The sequence below is a fragment of the Nannospalax galili genome, unplaced genomic scaffold (genome assembly GCF_000622305.1).
Source record: "Nannospalax galili isolate Female #2095 unplaced genomic scaffold, S.galili_v1.0 scaffold231, whole genome shotgun sequence".
Lineage (NCBI taxonomy): Eukaryota > Metazoa > Chordata > Mammalia > Rodentia > Spalacidae > Nannospalax > Nannospalax galili.
In genome coordinates, this window is record NW_008330120.1 from 517,988 (window position 1) to 533,208 (window position 15,221).

The window sequence follows — 15,221 nt, forward strand, 5'->3', positions numbered from 1 at the left end:
ATAGCAGCTAACAACTGTCCATAACTCCAGTTCCAGAGGATCCAAGGGCCTCTTCTGTTCTCCACAGTCACTGCATGATGCGGGTGCATTTACCTACAGGCAGGCAATACACGCATACACATAGAAGTAATTTAAAAAGAATGTAACTACTCAAAGTTGTTTTCATCTATTGATACTCAGTAGCCCTGTCTAACCAAACTAACATAAATGTATGCTGAGAGTGGGCCTGTGCAAGCACTGAAGAGACAAAGTAAAAGGACTTGAAAGTGAGCCATATTGGCTCAGAAAATGACAACTCTTAATTTGCGTAGCGGTAATAATGAGAAGGGGACACAGCAGCTTCAATAGAACTCCACAAGAGAACAGCAATGCTTAGATGGCTTTCCAACAGCTCCTGTAGTCTTCAAGTTCCCCAAAATTGATGTTCTTTCTAGTTTGAGACAGAACAGAGATTGTTAAAGATGGGCTAGTGAAAGACAGTGACGAGAATTAACATGCACTCCCTCAACTGGAAATGAAATGTCAGGATTCCAAGTTTCTGAACAGTTACTAGAAAATGTCTGGAAAAAAAATGGCCTCATCTGTGACTTCAAGTTTAGAACATGGAAAACAGCATTTTCAAAGCTTTAGTTGTGAATGACAGCATAGAAACAACCTGGGGACAGCTACATGGGAAGGGTTTCCTACAGCCTTGGAAATTTTAGTGTGGCGCATTTCTCATGCAGTTTGGTGTGAATCATAAAATGCATTATAATTTATTTGGGGAAAATACCCAATTAGAAGATGATTTAGGAGTAGGATTTCAAGTGAAGAAAACCAAGAATGTTGTGTTGGGCCGTGCTGAGCATTATCTCTTTGTAATGAGTATTTCAGAGATGTAGAGTTTGGTTGATCCAGCATTGACTTTATCAGTGCAATGTTTGACAAGCAATGTGATGATATGACAAAGTCATGTAATGCTTTTAAAAGACAAATTTGGGGGCTAGAGAGATGGACCAGTGCTTAAGAGCACTAACTGCTCTTGCAGAGGAGCCGGGTTTGATTCTCAGCACCCACAGGGCAGTTATAAACCTTCCTTAACTCCAGTTCCAGGGGAATCTAACACCCTCATCTAACCTCAGCTACATTGCATGACACAGGTGCACTCATATGCAGGTAATACATGCAGACACATACAAAGCATTAATTTTAAAAGGACACACTCAGTCTGGGGATGTGGTACACTGGTAGTGCTCTTGTTTAGCATAATAAAGGCCCTGGATTTGAACCCCAGCACTGAACAAACTAGAGACATCTACAACACACAGCATGTAGTTTCCAATTTGGGGTGAGGGTAGCTTAATTGTATGTGACACATAAGACATATTTATGAATTTTCTTTTTAGATTACAAGTCACAAAACTCTCTTTAGTGATAGTGAAACAGAATGTGGATGCGATGACAGCAAGACTGACATTAGCTGGCTAAGAGAACCACAAGCAAAAAGACAACTAATGGATTACAGTAGGAGTAAGAGTGTGAAGAGAGAGAAAAGTGGAAAATCAAGTAAGAAATTACTTTTGAGAGAAACATGGCAAATTTTGGTATTACAGTTATATAACATGCTGTGTTGGCTGATAAGTATGATAAGTTGAGAACTAGGATTTTCTATAGTCCTTGGTCCTCACATACTCTGGAGTGTTTACTTAGTCCTGTATTTCCATCATTTGTAGTGGTGTTAGCATTCCCTTGTGAGGACAGAATCCCATACTAGTTGTTTTCATCATTTGGCTAATACGGTTCTACTTAAAATAAAGCATTGTTTGTATAGTGTATCGTATATGAGCGTGGAAGCCAGAGGTTAATGGTATCTCCCTCGATCGCTCTCCACCTTTTTTTGAGATATGATTTCTGACTGAACTTGTAACTTGCTGATTCTGCTAGGCTAGGTGGCTAACCAGGGAGACTCAGGAATCCTGTGTCTAGTTCTCCAGTGCTAGGATTACAAATACATGCTGCCACACCTGAATTTTAACATGGTTGGTGGGGATCAGAACCCAGGTCCTCATGATTGTGTGGCAAGCACTTTATCAATTGAATCACCTCCCCAGCCCCTTAAATTTCTTTTTTAATAAGACTTTGGGGACATATAAAATACGGTTTACCACAATCTTTCACTTGTGACATGTTATCACTTATTTAATCAAGACTCAGTTATTTAGTTAACTAGTTATTATAAATTTGCTAAGTACTTAAAACCAACATTCTTAGACAAAAATCAAGGCTTGGAACCTGATACTAATGCCTGTTTACTCTGTCGTTTAAACTGTGTGTGTCTGTCTGTTTGTCTGTGTCTGTGTCTGTCTGCCTTCATCTGATTTCTCTGCTTTACCCAATGCACATATTTTCAGGGATTCATTTAAATGGAGAAAACCATTTTTTAAAGCAACCTTTTAGAAGTTATTTTGCTTGTCTTCCATAAAGTATTCTCCCAGAATATGGCTCCTGAGTTCTCCTTTTGATAATAAATTTCTTGAACTACTTAAAGTTTTAGCTATAGGTTTTGGCTAGAGATAATTACTGTTTTTATAATTAAGCATCAATATCCCAAGTTTGTTAACAGATTTAATTCCACCTTTAAGGGAAGATAACTGCTTTTGAGTTGAACACATGTTTATTTTATGGTGTTTCTAAGCCACAGTATAGCAATGCTTTAGAAAGACACAGCATGATTCTTGGCATTCCTAAGGCTAACAGTGGACCTGAACTGCCAAACATCTGTTTCTTCAGATGTTTCTGAGAACTAAACTGTGCTTCCCAGCAAGGGCTTCGCTCATTCATTATTGGAATGGTATCTCCAGCATAGAATGGGGATGTAGACATCAGGACCTGCCTTTATCTTATCAGGGAATCCTATCCTTTGATCCCTAGGCCTAGAATATCACACATACTCAGTTTCTCTCATTGTTTGCAGCACTTTGAGGTGTAAAGCATGTATGCATACATTCCTACACTATTTTTGGTAGGGACAACAGGGATCCTGAGGGACTAAGGTCAGACACCTAGGTCACAAGAGGAACACTGCTCAGAGAGCTTGTTCACATTATAAACAGTAATTTTAAAAGGCTCATGTCCATATTGTAAGAATAATTCCTACATATAGTAATCATTTTATTTCAGGATAAAATAAATATGATTTGTGGGACAGTGTTAGCTTAAAAAGAACTTAAAATGTGGATTTTGGCATGTGTTTAGAAAGGGAGGAATGCTCAAACAGGTAAGAGTTGAAACAGATGAAGGAGCAGAAGTACAGGATGGCATAGTATATGGATGGAAGGCAGATTTGGGGTAGTTGCAATAGATCATATTTGTGGCAAAATAGTGATAGATGAGGCTGAACTTTGTCACAGAGTCTGGACTTTGAAGTCATGTGTTAGAAGCCAAGGAGAATCATGGTAAAGATTCAGATACTTTCGGGGGGCTTTCTTACAGGCTCCTGTAAAAGACGTGCATTTAAAACATGCAGCTCAGGGCTGGAGAGATGGCTTAGTGGATAAGAGCACTGGCTGCTCTTGCAGAGGACCCAGGTTTGATTCCTAGCAGCCACATGGTGCCTAACAACCATTTGTACTCCAGTTCCAGGGGATCTGATGCCCTCTTCTGACTTCAGTGTGCATTCGATAACATAGATGATTTTATAGATGCAGGCAATATACTCATACACAGAAAATTAAAAAATAATAAAATATTTTTAAAAAGCTAAACATGCAGATCAGGAGCCCCAATGAGACATTAGAGGCTAAAACACTAATACTTAGAAAATTGCGTGTGAAGTACTTTGTTTAAACAACCAGCTACGTGAATATGAAGGACTCTTCTTCCAAATGAGCTTTGTTTCATTTGCTTGGGTAATTCCACATTTTCAGGTCCCCAAAAAAATTTTAAATGATGACAAACATTAGTCAAAGGTCCTGCTCAACCATGGCTGGCTTTGCTTGGAAGCATGGAGGAAGTGATTCCTCTGTGTTGACCCTCCTCTTTGTAGACTGGACACTGGTTCAAGTCCATCTCGTGGGGTCTCCTCGGCCTCCTTGATCAAGAGGACAGGTGACCAACCACCATTACAGGACATTTTGAGAGATGCTCACAGTCCCCTGGAACTAGTCGACCTAGGAGGGCAAGGAGCAAAAACTCCTTTATGACCCTCTGACCAAATTAGCATAGGCCTCAAAGTATGTTAAACACCCGAGAAGGTTAGTTCCACCAGTCTGGTACTTTTAATTACTGTGTCATGTAGATAAATCTTGGGCAAAGACCGATTGTTCTCAGATAAACCTTACCTAGACATATATTTCTTGATCTGCTATGTATAATTTGTCAGTAGGTTGTAGGAGTAACATGGTTCCCTCTGGTTTTTAAAACTAGCTAAGCATTATTTATCTCTCACATTGTCTCACCCCTCCATCATGGTTTCCCCAATTAAGATGCCCCCATTTCCCCCCTTTCTCCCTTAATAATTCCCTTCTCCTATGGTCCTACCTCTCTTGAGCTCCTCCTTTCCCTTTAATCCTCTAGGATCCTTATATAACCTTCCCTCTCTCCTCTCTTAAACTAACCCAGTTTTTATCTATATCTTCCTTATTAAGGCCTGTTTCCTACTGTTCTTCTCTTTCAGGTTCTTTCTTTACCTTTACCTCCCTGTTTCCTTTTCATTATCCTGGTTCCTGTAGTTATGTCTGGATTCATACTCACTTATCAGGATTTGGTTCTAGGATCCACATATGAGGGAGAACATATGTCGATTTTTTTTTCTGAGTCTGTGTTACTTCACTTAGTATAACAGTTTCTAGTTCCATCCATTTACCTCCAAATTTCATGGCTTTGACTTATCTTCACATAGGTGGAACTGGTAAAAGAAAGCCAGGGGCTCCTCCCAAGCCCATGACCCCTGAGGAACAGATCCTCAAACAGCCTTAAGAGCAAAAATAGATTGGTTTATCTGGGCCAACTATATGGCCTTAAACACCCGAAAGGAAAGTATAATCAAAGATTAAAGGGGCCAATACAATTTTTTAATAAGAGTCCATATGCATAGCTAAAGGCTACATAACAAGCAACAATTCCAGATAGGCGATACCTTCTTTTGAGTTGTTGGCCAGGGTGGCCCAAGGGACTCCCAGATAGTACCAGCATAGAACTGGGAAAATGAACAGTAGACCCTAATCTTATCTAAAGGAATATTGACAACCAATTGCTGCTAGATGAGGAACAGCTGACCTTCCTAAAACAAAGACCTCTAGATAGGCTGACTAGATTGACCAGATGGACAAGTAGTGGGGAACGGCTGGGGGTGCCGACATCACAGAGGACAGTAGCAGGGATAACAGTATAAGGGCTCTAGTCGGGGGAGGGAGGCTATGGGAGGGTGCTATCTGGGAAGTGGGTGTACAGCTGAATAAGAGGGTTTGGGATGTTCTGTGTGATCAGATGCTACCCAGTAAGTTGCCAATTCCTGACATCTAAATTTTTGGATGCGTTTAAAGATGAATTCTTTCCCATTACAATGTAGTATAGTCTGGCTTTTACAAATTTTAGGGGGAGGGGAATGCTCCCAAAGTAGTCAGACCTGAAAGCCACATTCTTCAGCAGAAAGCTAAGATTGGGGTGTAAAGGGCCTGTGCCATGGTGGCCTGAAGGTGCACGAAGGTAGGGTTGCTAAATAATCACAAATGCTAGGGAGAGGGAGGGGTTGGTTCTTGTCTTAGGACTTTAAGTTTATGTATGCAGAAATGCTCTGAAGATTTCAGTGCAGGCTGCTTCTTGTCTATTGAAACACTTAACCTTCTTTTTCCTGAATTGCAGGACTATCTTTAGAAAAGAGACAGTCAAGATCTACAACGGTAAATGAAGTTTGTGTCCAAACATCCTTTTAAAGCTTCTTACTGTGTAAAAATAACTTGTCATGTCTTCATTTTATTAATCAGTTTTCTATAATTGAACCTTTATCCTGCCTTTGCATTCTTTTCTCTGGTCTTCTGTTTTTGTTGTTTCAATCATAGTGTCCTCATTTTGAGTCTGTTTTATACTGTTGATTCTAGATGTGTGTGTGTGTGTGTGTGTATGTATATAGGTGGGTGCTTGTTTATGTGAATATGTGCAAGTGTGAGCAGGTGGAGGCCAGGGGTCAACTTTGAGTGTCATTCCTCAGGAGGCGTTGATTTTTTTAAATTCAATTTAATTAGAAAATGTGTATTTGTGTGTGTGTGTGATACGCACCTGTGTGGATATTTGTGGAATTTGTGGAAGCTAGAAGTTAACACTGAGACGTCCTTTTCTACCTTAGTTTCTTTCTTTTGCTTCTGCTTTGTTTAGACATGGTCTTACTATGTAGCCCCAGCTGGCAGCCCCAGCTATGTAGACCATTACAAGCTGACCTCAGTCTCACAGAGATCTACCTGTGTCTGCTTCCTGAGTGTGGGGATTAAAGGCATTCACCTGGCTGCACATTATTTTCTTGAGTCAAGGTCATACTGAACCTGGAGCTGGAGTCCACCATTTTGACTAGGCTGGTCAGAGAGCCCATGGGCTCAGTCTGTCTCCATCTTGAGCAGGCCAACAAACCCCAGGGATCCACTTGTCTCTGCCTCCCCAGCCCTGGGAGTTGAGACGACAAACACCATTCCTGCATTTTTAGTGTGGGTTCTGGCTTAGACTAGGACTCCAGTGCCTGCATACACAGCAAGCACTTTCCTGAACTCTCTCTCTAGTGCTCTCTCTCTCTCTCTCTCTCTCTCTCTCTCTCTCATTTAAACTTAACTTTTGAGATTATATATTAGCTCTTAGAGGCTCAGTAGTAGAGATAAAGCGGTGGTAGGTAATAGGAACGGGTTATTTCATACCTACTGTATGTGTTATCACTGTGCCATTTTATAGAAACGGTTTATATTTCTGAGACTCTCTACTATTGACAGTAATATTCAAGAAAGTTTCTCCTAAAGGTACTCAATAAAAACATCACCAAAAAGGATGATGAGATGGTTCCCGATGGGAGAAGCAGACATCCACGAAGAGCAACAAAAACAAAGAAAAATTATAAAGATCTCTCAACTTCAGAATCCGAGAGTGAACAAGACTCTTCATACTCATGTAAAGATAAATTGCCAGCAAAGGTGAATAAATACAATTAAGATTAATAATATCTAAGCTCTACTGAAATATTTTAAGCACACATACAAATGTGTATGTGTATATATGTGTGTGTGTGTATAAAAAACACCATGTGTCACTTGCTAGTGTTTAGATTTATAGCCTTGAAATTTGATAAAGTACATAGGTAATTACTGCTGTGACCTTCTGTTTTTCAAGTGGAATCTGAGGCTCAAGAGAGGGTCACACAGATAGGAAGTAGCAGAGACAGAGTTTGAACCCACAGAGTCTGGCACTAAAGATAGGTCTCTGATTACTACCCTGTGCTTATCTTATTAAGCCTCCATTTCTTCTTATTTGTATCCTTGTTAGCTCTTCCCTGGAAAACTTTAAAGACTGTACAATCTCCACATTTTCTATCACTTCCTGCTTTACTGTTCCCATATATGTCGTCGAATAAGTCTTGTAAGCCACTCCCATCATACCTTCCTCAAAAACAAATAATAAAGCCTGAAACTCTCCACCTTTTCTGATAGCCAAAGCATGGAAACACCTTTCCATGCTTATTTCAAGTCTTCCTCAGTATAACTGCAGAACGTGTGACTCCACATAAGGCCTGTGTTTCTCAACTGCCATTGGTGTGCTCAGCATTCTTATTTCAAGTATGTCTTCCCTCGCCATCTTCTTTCACAAACTTCTTGGTATTTCAAGGACAATGAAACGTAGGAATTCTGTTTTCCATAAACTGAATACAGTCATCACCTTTGAATCCTTACAGCATTTTATTTGTAAGTCATAACATTTATTATAGTCTATGTAATATAGTTTCCTAATGTACTAAGAAGTAGTCTTGTTGATACCTAGGCCCTTGTTAGGCCTTTGTGTAGTAATACAAGGCAATATTTCAGTGTAATTTTTGTGTCCAAGTGTGTATTCAAACATTATTTCAAAGTTACTGATACATTTAGGGGGAGAATATCCGTTCCAGAACCCAAACCATGAACCGGCCACACAAACAACAGACACTCTTCCTTGCTGAAGCATCAAAAGGACAACCATCAAAAGAGCTGAGAAACTCATCTGAGTTCAAAGACCGGAGAGAAAATAACCTTGACTTCTCTTCTCTGTCTGTATCTGGGAGCCCATCATCTGTAGAAGTCATGAGATGTCAGTGCCATTTCATTTCTCTTGATTTGATTTGGAAAAATTAATGATTTTCTACTGTATCTCTTTGAAATATGATTTGAAGACTAATTTTGTGAGATTTATTTAAGATGGGTAGTTAAAAGTTGAACTAAATGCTAAGTAACCTGGTTTTTTGCCAGTTGAGAACAAGGTTAGTAGGATATCAAAGTTTTTCATGTTAAGAAGCTAAATATCAAATGCTTCGATATCAAAAATACTTAATACATATTTATAAGTTATGTTAAAGTGTAAGTAAGCATGATTTAATATGCTTTAGCGCAAGATATATTTAATAACATGGAACTGTTAGATTCTTATTTTTTTCCATTTTAAAATTTTTTACAATTCATTGACAAGAGTCCAAGGAATACTGTGATAATTCTGTGGACTCAGAGTGTCTTGGAGCTTTGGCATGCTTACAGTTCTCTCTCTCTCTCTCTCTCTCTCTCTCTCTCTCTCTCTCTCTCCTCTCTCTCTCTTCCTTTAAGGCTATTTTACAGCAGTCCCAAATATTAATAATTTAATAAAAATTCAGGAGTCCAATGTTAATGTACCTATGTTTCCCCAAATGCAGTTGTAAGGTCCTTTTATTTTTATAATACTCAACCATTTTCAAACGAGATAAACTAAGATAGATGAATATACCTTAATTTGATCTGAAAAATGAGCATTTACTTATACTAAGATTTATTTTACCAGTAAATGTTCTCATTTTTAATATTTTGTGTGTGTAAATGGTGTATGTGTGTGTACACATGGTGTGTGGAAGCTAGAGGTCAACCTGGGGGTAGTGTTCTTCAGAAATTTTCTCCCCTCCCTGCAGGGATCCATCTCTGTTCTCGTTCCCATTCTGAGACTACTGACACATATCACTATGTCCAGCTTTTTATGTGGCTTCTGGAGACTGATCTCAGGCCTTCCTATTTATTATTCAGCAAGTACTTTATGGACTGAGCTGTCTCCCCAGCTCTAATGTCTCATTTTTATTGAGAGATTCAGACCAACTGTTTTCCCAAAACTTTTCTATTCTATTACTTGAAATTCTATTACTTGAATATATAACAGTATTTACTATAATGTCAAAGTATTTAAGGTAATACTTAGAATAATCATTGTATTTCAACTCATACTATAGATGTTTTTTTTAAATGTTTTGGAAGTTCTTAAATTCAGCCATTTTCAATTTCTTAGAATAGTACAAACATAACTTGCGCTTAAATTATTGAAAATATATCTTTCTTTTTAATCTATGACTAATATTTGAGGATTTAATGATTTATATCCTTTCTAAAAGCATGATCAATAATATTTTCCATCTGTTTTCTTTGTGTATTGTGGGGCAATTTAGGTGTAGAGAAAATAACAGAAAGGGATTTTACTCAGGATTATGACTACATAACAAAATCTCTGTCACCTTATCCAAAAACTGCATCACCTGAACTCTTAAGAAGTGACAGTAAAGTTGGAGGTCAGAGAAATGCTCCCAGATTCCGTGAGACAAATGTGCTTTGTGCAGGTAGAAGTAGCTCACCAAGTCCAGGACTACCATTTTTGGTAAGAATATATTTTTCTTTTATCATATGAATCTGGAAATGGTACATCATTTGCTTATGATCTTAAGCAAATATGCAATGCATTGAACATCTTCTTAAGGTCTGAGTTTAGTCTGGGGAAAGACACACAAGACACAGTTGCTAGTCTCAGTGAGCCTAACGGGATCAGGCCTGGGAGACAGAATGTGGTGGCATTGAGAAGAGCACGCAGCTTCTGTGCTAGAGGGAGGTCTTTTTATTTATCCTTACATCAAATAGATACATTTCCTACATTTAGATACATTGTGTTCTTCTACACAGTTACTTCAGATTTCACTAATTCAAAGTTTATAACCTTTAATTTACTAAAATCACAAATTGGCAAAGTGAACTAAAAAGAAAATAGTCACATTCCATTTTACCACAGTGTTTAGATTTGTATACGGAAGTTTAGAACTCAAGAGTAAAAAATAGAAACGTAAATCAGATATGTTCTATGGAAAGGAAATCCTCTGTTCTTCCTCTTTCCTGTATCCAATTACATGTGTAGTTTCTTCTTATAATACACAGGTATGCTTAAAGATCCTTAAAAATGGTATTACAGATAGGACTCAATTATGATTCAAAGTTGAAGTAAGATACTTAATGTTTATGAAGGGTAAGACTGTGTTTTGCATGTTTCTATACCAATTTACATACCTTCTTGCCATCGGTGCTCCTTTTTTGCTTTTTTCGTGTGTGTGTGTGTGTGTGTGTGTGTGTGTGTGTGTGTGTGTGAAGAAGTAAAGGCAAGAGTAATTAGCATTACAAGCTCTAGACAGGGAACTGGAAAAATGTCAGAACAGGGCAGTTTTCAAATGTTCATATGAGAGTCCATTGGAATGGTTAGAATCAGTCAGTTCCCTCTCAAAGGCTTCGAGATAAGTGAGGGGTTGCTGAGGTGTATGTATGACCTGAGGGTATGCACACTGGAAAGTCTTTACCCAGCATGGGTCATGCCTTCTCTTCCTAGCCTTCTGCAGATTGTATACTTTAGCCCTCCCCAAATCCAGGAGGCCAAGAGTGATTAGGGTCAAATTACATACAGTTGGCTGGGAAGAGTGGCTGGATAATCTGGTGGGGGGCCCATGACCCTGCTTGACCCTCCTTTAATGAATGAGCACAAGCCCAATTGTGCGATCAGGCTCAGCTGAAGTTGTGATGGTAGTTATTTCATGCAGAGGGGACTGCTGTATACATCATCTTATTAAAAGGACCTGGAATTTAAAAGGATTTGGTGGTAGGGTCCACATATGAGGGAGAACATACGTCTTTTGTTTTTCTGAGTCTGTGTTACTTCACTTAGAATAACAGTTTCTAGACTGATCCATTTACCTGCAAATTTTGTTATTTCATCTTTACTGCTGAATAGAACTCCATTGTGTAAATATTTTTGTTAACCACTTGCCAGTTGAGGGGCTCTTAGGTTGCTTCCATCTCTTAACTATTGTGAAAAGTTTTGCTTTTGTATATATGGCTTCATTTGAATAATTTCGAAGGAATGATTCCATTATAGGGCTAATTGCAAAATAATTTGTGTAGTATTATAACTGAGTATAACTGCAAGAGTTTAGTCAAGCAGAACTATGCTTTCACCCTGGTTGTGCTGCTTGCCAGCTCTAGTATTTACAAGTGAATGCATCTCTGTGTACTCCACTTTTCTCATCTGTAAAGAAAAAACAAATAGGATGGATTACACAAACAGTACCTGATACCTACGGAGTCAGGCTGTTTGATCAATGTGGTAACCATTGATTACAAAATGCACTTAAATTTAGGGCCTGGGGGGTATTGCTCAGTGCATTTGTCTAAAATGCATATGGACCTAGGTCCAGCCCCTAGCACAGCAAAAGAGAAAATATGTAAATTTTTCTTTTTACCTATTTTACTGTTTAACAGACCTATAGCAGAGATCTAAAACGCTGATACAACCAGTTTTCCTCCGCCCTAACATTTTTAACTGAATGTGTTTATATTCCTGGAGGGTTTTAAGGACCCCCTTGTTTTCAAACCAGTAGTCTTCACAGAGAATTACTTTTCAAGCAGACTCCTATGTAAAATTCTCAGTATGTCAAGCAGTTTAGAATATAACTATGGGGCTGGGGGGCTGAAGAGCTGGCACAGCTATAAAAGTCTCAGGCTCACAGCCAGAGTTTAACTATGCTTTTTAGAGCAGAGGTAGAGGGTCTAAGCCCTAGTCTGCCAACCTCAGATAACCTCACAGGCACCTTTTCAAGACTCATTTTCTAAAGACCATGGCATATCAGGTAGTGCCTTGACCATCCCATGATCCTTTGTCAGTAATATGCTGTTGTCATTTACTTTCCTGCAGCCTTTACACTCTTTACCTAGGTAATTCATTTATTCATTCTCTCTCTGTCTGTCTCTCCCTCCCTCCCCACCTTTCTTCCCCTCTCTTTCCCACCCCATATATTCAAATTTCCTCCTCTATACCCCTTTTCTCCATAGTTTTAGCTATAAAGAAGTTGAGTGTTGTCCAGTGTTTCTGTTTCTGGTGCATGTGAAGTTCTGTCCATCTTTGAATTTTCAGTTAGCTGCATTAGTAAGTACTTCCATTACGGTGTCTGTTTTCTTTCTTTTTGGCTGTTCAATGAATTACCTGGTTTTCCCACTTTGTTTTCTTATGGTACCAGGGGCTGAATCCAGGGCTTTGTGCATACTAGATAAGCATTCTCTCACTGAGCTACATCTGTAGCCCTTGTTGATGTTTTCTGCTTTTTCAATTGTGTTCTTAATTGTCTTACAGATTTAAGAGCTCTTAAGGTATTTTGGATATTACTTCTGTATTGGTTATATACCATTGTATTTACCTTTTCATTTACTTGAATCTATAACCTTAATATGACAGATGATATACTAGAAGTTAATCTTTCAGATTGCTTAAAAAATCCTTCACAATCAGGCAGGTGTGGCACATACCTGTAGTCCTGGCATTCAAGGGGCTAAGACAGGAAGATTGAAAACTCGGCCACCATAGGCTGCATAGTGAGGAAAGAAAATCCTGCTCAAACTATTTACCCCAAATATGAAGACATTAGCTTTATTTAAGTTTTTAGGGTTTTACTTTCTCTGGGCTCTCTTCTTGACTGTGAATGATAAAGAATATTCTACTCACATTTGCTTTAACTACCTCAGCTGTAGTCCTGGTGGTGACCACGTAGGCCTAGCTGCGAGTCTAGCTGTTTCACTCACCTTTTTACCTCACTGTGTGCTAACATCACACCGCTTTAGTTTTAAACTTGCAGTGTTTCACACGTGTTACGCAGATTTTTTTGTGCTCTGTGTAAAACACACACACACACTTCAGGAACTGGAGAGATGGTTCAGCATTTTAAGAGCACTGGCTGCTCTTGCAGAGGACCTGGGTTTGTTTTCCAGCACCCACGTAGTGGCTAACAACCATTTCTAACTAGTTTCAAGACATTCAGCTTCCTATTCTGGCCTCCACTGGCATTGCACACATAGGTATACTTATGTATATGAAGGCAAAACATTCATACACATAAAATAAAAATAAAAAGTTAAATCCCACGTTATCTTTTCTGGGCCTTTAAAGACCTTATCTTAGCCAAAAGGCCAAGAAGTGATAGTTTTTTGTGGGGGGGGGTGGCAGGAGCGAGCTGTTGTATAAAAACACTTATAGTTCCAGTGATCCTGCTGAATTCTATTAAGAGTGCATGCCTACATTCTTTTAGATTTTCTATACAAAGAATCATATGAGCTATTAGGATTTTTGTATTTGCCATCCAATTCTTGTTTTTAAAGTTCCTTTTTTAATATTTTATGTGTATGAGTGTATTGCCTGAATGTAGTGGGCCCATGTCATGCAATACCTGTGAAAGTAAGAAGAGAGCGTCAGATCCTCTGGAACTGGTGTTACAGGCGGTTATTAGCTGCCTTGTGGGTGCTGGGAACTGAACCCAGGACCTTTACAAGAGCAGTCAGTGCTCTTTCTCTAGCACTCTCGTGTTCCTTTTCTTATTATAGTGACTTGAACTTTGAAGAATAAAAGCTATGCTAGTATGTATCTTTATCCATGGGTTTTGATAGAGACTTGTCATTGAGCTAATGGTCTATTTAAGTGGGTACTGCATTTTAGCATTGGATTAATAATTCTCTAAAATTTTAAGTAGTTTTGGTTTGATGTTTCCTAGAATTATTCAAAATTTTTTTTTCTGGTTTTGAATAGTTGTCTAACTTCCTTGGGGTTTCTGTATGTCTTATTCATTCATAGCCCAGACACACTCCAAGCAAGAATAATTCTTCTGTGAATAGAAAAAATGTAAATTCTGTGGTACTTAAACGAGGAACCCAAAATGGGAACAGCTATTTAGACATAAGCTATAATAGTTCAGAGAAACATTTTACGGAAATCGCATCTCCAAATGGAACTGAAAATCAAACACAAAGCAAAAAAGAGGTAATATGCTATAATTTTTACAGTTTCCTTAAAATGGTTCCTATAAGAATCAAATTCCTAGTTTGTAGTGGTAATTCTACTACTTACTACTTAGTTCAATTGCTGGTGCTTGAGAATCTGATTTCTAACATATATAGAATGGCTTAATCATAGAAAAATGTTGTCCTAGTTTGTTTCTCCATTGCTGTGACAAAACACTCTGACCAACACCAACTTGGGGAGGAAAGGGTTTATTTAGCTTACATCTCCTGGGTCACAGTTCATCAAGGAGCCCAAGGTAGGAACTCAGAACAGAAACCCTGGAGGCAGGAGCTGGCGCACAGGCCATGGAAGAACTCTGCTTACTGGCTTGCTCCCCTGGCCCCTGCTCAGCTTGCTTTCTTAATGCAACACAGGCCCACCTGCCTGGGGTGGTACCACCCACAGTGGGCTGGGCCCTCCCACATCACTCAACAGTCAAGAAGATGCCCCTCAGACATGGCCACAGGCCACTCCAATGAAGGTAATTCCCCAGTTGAGGCTCCCTCAACCCAGGTGTGCAAAGTTGACACTAAAGCTATCCAGCACAACTGACTCCTTGTCAACTTGACACACAAACCCATCACTATTAAACCACAACCTTTCCAATTCTTGTCCCCAAGATGATAACATTAATATCACAACATAGGACAGTACAACCTTAAAAGCCCCACAGTCCTTAAAAAAAAATCCAAACACTTAAAAGCCCATTGTCTCTTAAAAGTCTCTTAACTGTGGGCTTCTGTAAAATCCAAAACCAGTACTGCCTTGTTTCAAAGGGAAGAATCAGACACACCTAAGCAAAGCCAAAGTCCAGCAAAGTAGCTCAAGGCTGGACATCTGGGATTCACTCATGATCTTCTAGGCTCCAAAGGGTTCTG

The 15,221-nt window shown here is 39.0% G+C and overlaps 1 protein-coding gene across 1 annotated transcript in view; it reads left to right on the forward strand.

Annotated features, from left to right (window-relative positions):
• Sycp2 (synaptonemal complex protein 2) overlaps positions 1-15,221 on the forward strand; it is an 89,707-nt gene that overhangs the window by 67,711 nt on the left and 6,775 nt on the right. Inside the window, exons 29-34 of the mRNA XM_029568235.1 lie at positions 1,386-1,545; positions 5,842-5,879; positions 6,978-7,148; positions 8,094-8,292; positions 9,659-9,864; positions 14,137-14,322. Of these exons, the coding sequence (XP_029424095.1) occupies positions 1,386-1,545; positions 5,842-5,879; positions 6,978-7,148; positions 8,094-8,292; positions 9,659-9,864; positions 14,137-14,322 (960 nt within the window). The remainder of the gene's footprint in view (positions 1-1,385; positions 1,546-5,841; positions 5,880-6,977; positions 7,149-8,093; positions 8,293-9,658; positions 9,865-14,136; positions 14,323-15,221) is intronic.